At 36.7% G+C, this 3,588-nt stretch overlaps 1 protein-coding gene across 1 annotated transcript; it reads left to right on the top strand.

The window, feature by feature from the left end:
- The first annotated feature begins 369 nt into the window (after positions 1-369).
- On the top strand, positions 370-3,294 carry LOC120141391 (probable beta-1,3-galactosyltransferase 12). Its single transcript, XM_039156282.1, is given in 8 exon segments — positions 370-779; positions 782-893; positions 975-1,127; positions 1,232-1,314; positions 1,391-1,490; positions 1,581-1,694; positions 2,222-2,364; positions 2,824-3,294. Coding segments are annotated over 8 exon segments (1,116 nt in total). The 5' UTR covers positions 370-457; the 3' UTR covers positions 2,913-3,294.
- Positions 3,295-3,588: the final 294 nt, after the last annotated feature.

Raw genomic sequence — 3,588 nt, 5'->3', positions numbered from 1 at the left:
TACATTAAATTTATTTTTTAAATTAAAAGGTTATATTAAGAGGAAAAAAATAATATGATGGTATTGATTTTCTTCAAAAAGTACATGAATCTTCGATACTTTTTTCGTGAAAATTTTATATATCATAATCAAGGGATAGCACAATAATTTGACTACTTTATAGGTTGAAGGCCATAGCGATAATGAAAAAAATTAGGGGCTAGACTTGTTACTTTACCTTTTAAAATTGATCGGAATAAATGTGACATTGTGAGTTTCACCTCTAAAAGGAGGACAAATGGGTGAAAAAGAAAAGGAAAAAGAAAGGGCAACTGGCAACTACTGTAAGCGCCAGCTCGCTCCTACAAAGGTACACGACCATTCAACTCAGTGAGTGACTGGTGTTAAAAATCTACAGGATCTTCAATACTATTTCTACTATATTTTCTCACACCCATCCTCCCATAATTCACCAAAAATGCCCCTTTTCTCTCACCGCTCCTCCGCCAGCTCCGGCGGCCCTGTAAGCGGTGATCCGCTACCTTACTTCTACTCTTCAAAGCCTGTAAAGCCATCGAAGCCCTTTTACTCATTTTCATCAACTCGGACTCCCTTGCCGCTTCTCGCCTTTTCACTCCTCTGCCTCTTCATCGGTCTCGCCGGCACACTCTTCGCCGTCTCCTCCATCCACCGCAACCAACCCTTACCTGTCTTCCGATGTGGTAAATCTGAGGACACTTTCCGAGCCTTTTATTCCTCAGATTCCGCAAAACACGGTGATGACAGTAATAGAGGCTTAGTTGATCGCCCAAGCTTCTCGGGTTCGTCGGCATCCAAACCGGGTTCGAATCGGGTGAACGCCGAGCTGCCCTTCGTAGCACCTGTTTCCCTTCCGACCCGGAGGACCTTTTGAGGTATAATTCACATTTTTTTCTCAATTGGGGTTCTTTTGTTTCATCGAAATTTTAACAATTGGTTTTTTTTTTTTAATTAAGGCTGGAGCAAGCTACCGGTCTGGGTTTCAGATTTGTGATAGGGAAATCAAAAGATGCGAAGAAAATGGCAATGCTTGAGAAAGAGATTGAAAAGTACAGAGATTTCATGTTGATAGATGTTGAAGAAGAGTATCTTAAGCTTCCTTACAAAACGTAAGAAATAAATCATAACTAGTTTTTTAGCACCAGCTTATTGATGTGTAAACAATGGTCTGTATCATCATGTATATGAAATATTTTCCTTTTGCCCTTTTCAGAGTAGCATTCTTCAAAGCAGCTTTTAAGCTATTTGAAGCAGATTATTATGTCAAAGCTGACGATGACATTTATTTGCGTCCAGGTAAATCCTGAGTGTGTGATTTCAAGTGTAAATGCATTGAGTGTGATGTTAAATTGTTTTGTTTTGATTCCGCCAGATCGGCTTGCGACTCTTCTTGCGAAGGAACGAACCCATTCCATGACTTACATTGGGTGCATGAAAAAGGGACCTGTGATCACTGATCCTAAATTGAAATGGTATATCTTTTTCTTGTTCTTTTATGATTCATATATTTCTACCTTGAAATATGTATAATTATTGGAGGATTTATTAGTGTAAATTTTCAGGTATGAGAAATCAGGACATCTGATTGGAAATGAGTATTTCTTGCATGCTTATGGTCCTATATATGTTCTCTCTGCAGAGGTGGTGGCTTCATTGGCAGCTGCTAGGAATAACAGGTTTGCCTTTGCTTTGAGTTTGATTCCAATTGCTATTTGTAACTGTTGTATCTTGACCAGTCTAAGTATCGAACCGGCCATAGAAGTATATATTCCATGTTTAGTCTTTAGTGCACCCGATTGCATTTCTTTAGTTAAAAAGTTGTTAATTATGATAAGATGTTTTTAATACATTTATCATTCCACAGTTTAGTTTGTGACAAATAAGTCGAGTCCTTTCATAGTTATCTTGGAACTTGGATTCACGAGTTCAACGCAATGAGTTTTCAATATATTAATGCATTTACTTGTGCTTATAGCTCATTTTATTTATACCCGACGTTTCTGAAACTCCTTTCGGTCCAATAAAAAAGTTTGTACATGTTGCAAGCATATAGCTTTAAGTATCTCCTTTCTGCATTCTTATAAGTTATATCCTTGTCATACTCTGTTTAACACTACCAACTCCATAGGATAGCAAATCAAAACATATTATTGGTTTTATTTGTATGGCTATTCTATTATAGATGAGTTGCTTGACCTTTCAGTTTGAGGATGTTCAACAATGAGGATGTGACTATTGGATCGTGGATGCTAGCCATGAACGTGCATCATGAAGATAACAGAGCAATATGTGATCCTAGATGTACACCTACATCAATAGCAGTCTGGGATATCCCAAGATGCTCAGGTAGCACAGCTGCAATAAGAAACCCTGTTATATCTTATTAATGAGATGTTTTTGGATGTGATAAATGCCTAGAACACGTATATAGATTAGATACTCGAGAATATTTTCACCTTCATAGTGTCTTTGTAAAGTGTCATCGTGCTTTGACATTTGTTGATTTTTGAAACTAGGGGTTATTGGATTTCTGTCGAATTATTATCTTACTGCCTTGAAACCTCGCTATTACCGGTATCATGTTATTTATTAGTCTGGAGAAGAATGGGGGAAAACAAATGAAAAATAGAGATCCCACCACTTTATACCACGCCCCACGGTTTCCTCATTTGTCTGTTTTATTGCTAATGCTTGCCCTTTGGCTAATGCTTATGCTATGGTTTAAGATGAGATAGCTTCATGAAATTTGTTCATGATACTCCGTGTCTGGTCTCCTTGTTGAACAAATTGGTGTCCATTTTATAGGTTTATGCAATCCGGCTAGCAAACTTAAGGAGCTTCACAAGATCGGAATGTGCTCCAAAAGCCCTACATTGCCACCTGATGACGTATAATACCCTGTTGGCTTGAATTTAGGCGGGACCATGATCGTGCAAGGTCGGTCCGTTTCTTAAAGCTCTTAAAGCAACCTCGAATGCGATAAATGGTGTTCTTATTGGTAAAACTATCTAAAGCATTCTATTCTTTTAACACGTGCCACGATGAAGCTATGGGAAACAGGGAGGGTTATGCATTAGAAGCATTAGAGGAGGGGAGTGATAGAGAGAGGGTTATGCAGGGACTAGTTAGCAGTTTGAAGAGATTAGATATTGAATTTAAGATTGTAGTGTTTGTATTCATTTGATCCTATAGGGTTTCTTTGAGGTACAATTATCATTCCATTATGCTCAAAATGATAAATTTGTATTCGTATTGATAATATAATCATTTTACCAAGATTTATTGCTCAGAAAGAGATGGACCGCTAAATAATGTAGTTGACGATTCGGAATCAAGTTGTAAGAAGTCAATGACAAAAGTATTATGAAACTCATATGTTTTGCATTAAAAATTAAGGTTAAATTACGAATTCAATACTTAAACTATCTGTTTTAGTACCTAAAATTTTAATTTTTTCAAAACAATATCTAATGTTTAGTTTTATTTCATTTTAGTATCTCGTCGTTAAAAGCTTAATGCGTTTAGTATCTAAACCATAAGTTTTTATTTGTTTTAATACCTAAACTTTAA

The sequence above is a fragment of the Hibiscus syriacus genome, unplaced genomic scaffold, assembly GCF_006381635.1.
Source record: "Hibiscus syriacus cultivar Baekdansim isolate YM2019G1 unplaced genomic scaffold, ASM638163v2 tig00110799_pilon, whole genome shotgun sequence".
NCBI lineage: Eukaryota > Viridiplantae > Streptophyta > Magnoliopsida > Malvales > Malvaceae > Hibiscus > Hibiscus syriacus.
This window is presented reverse-complemented; position numbering and strand designations above follow the sequence as displayed.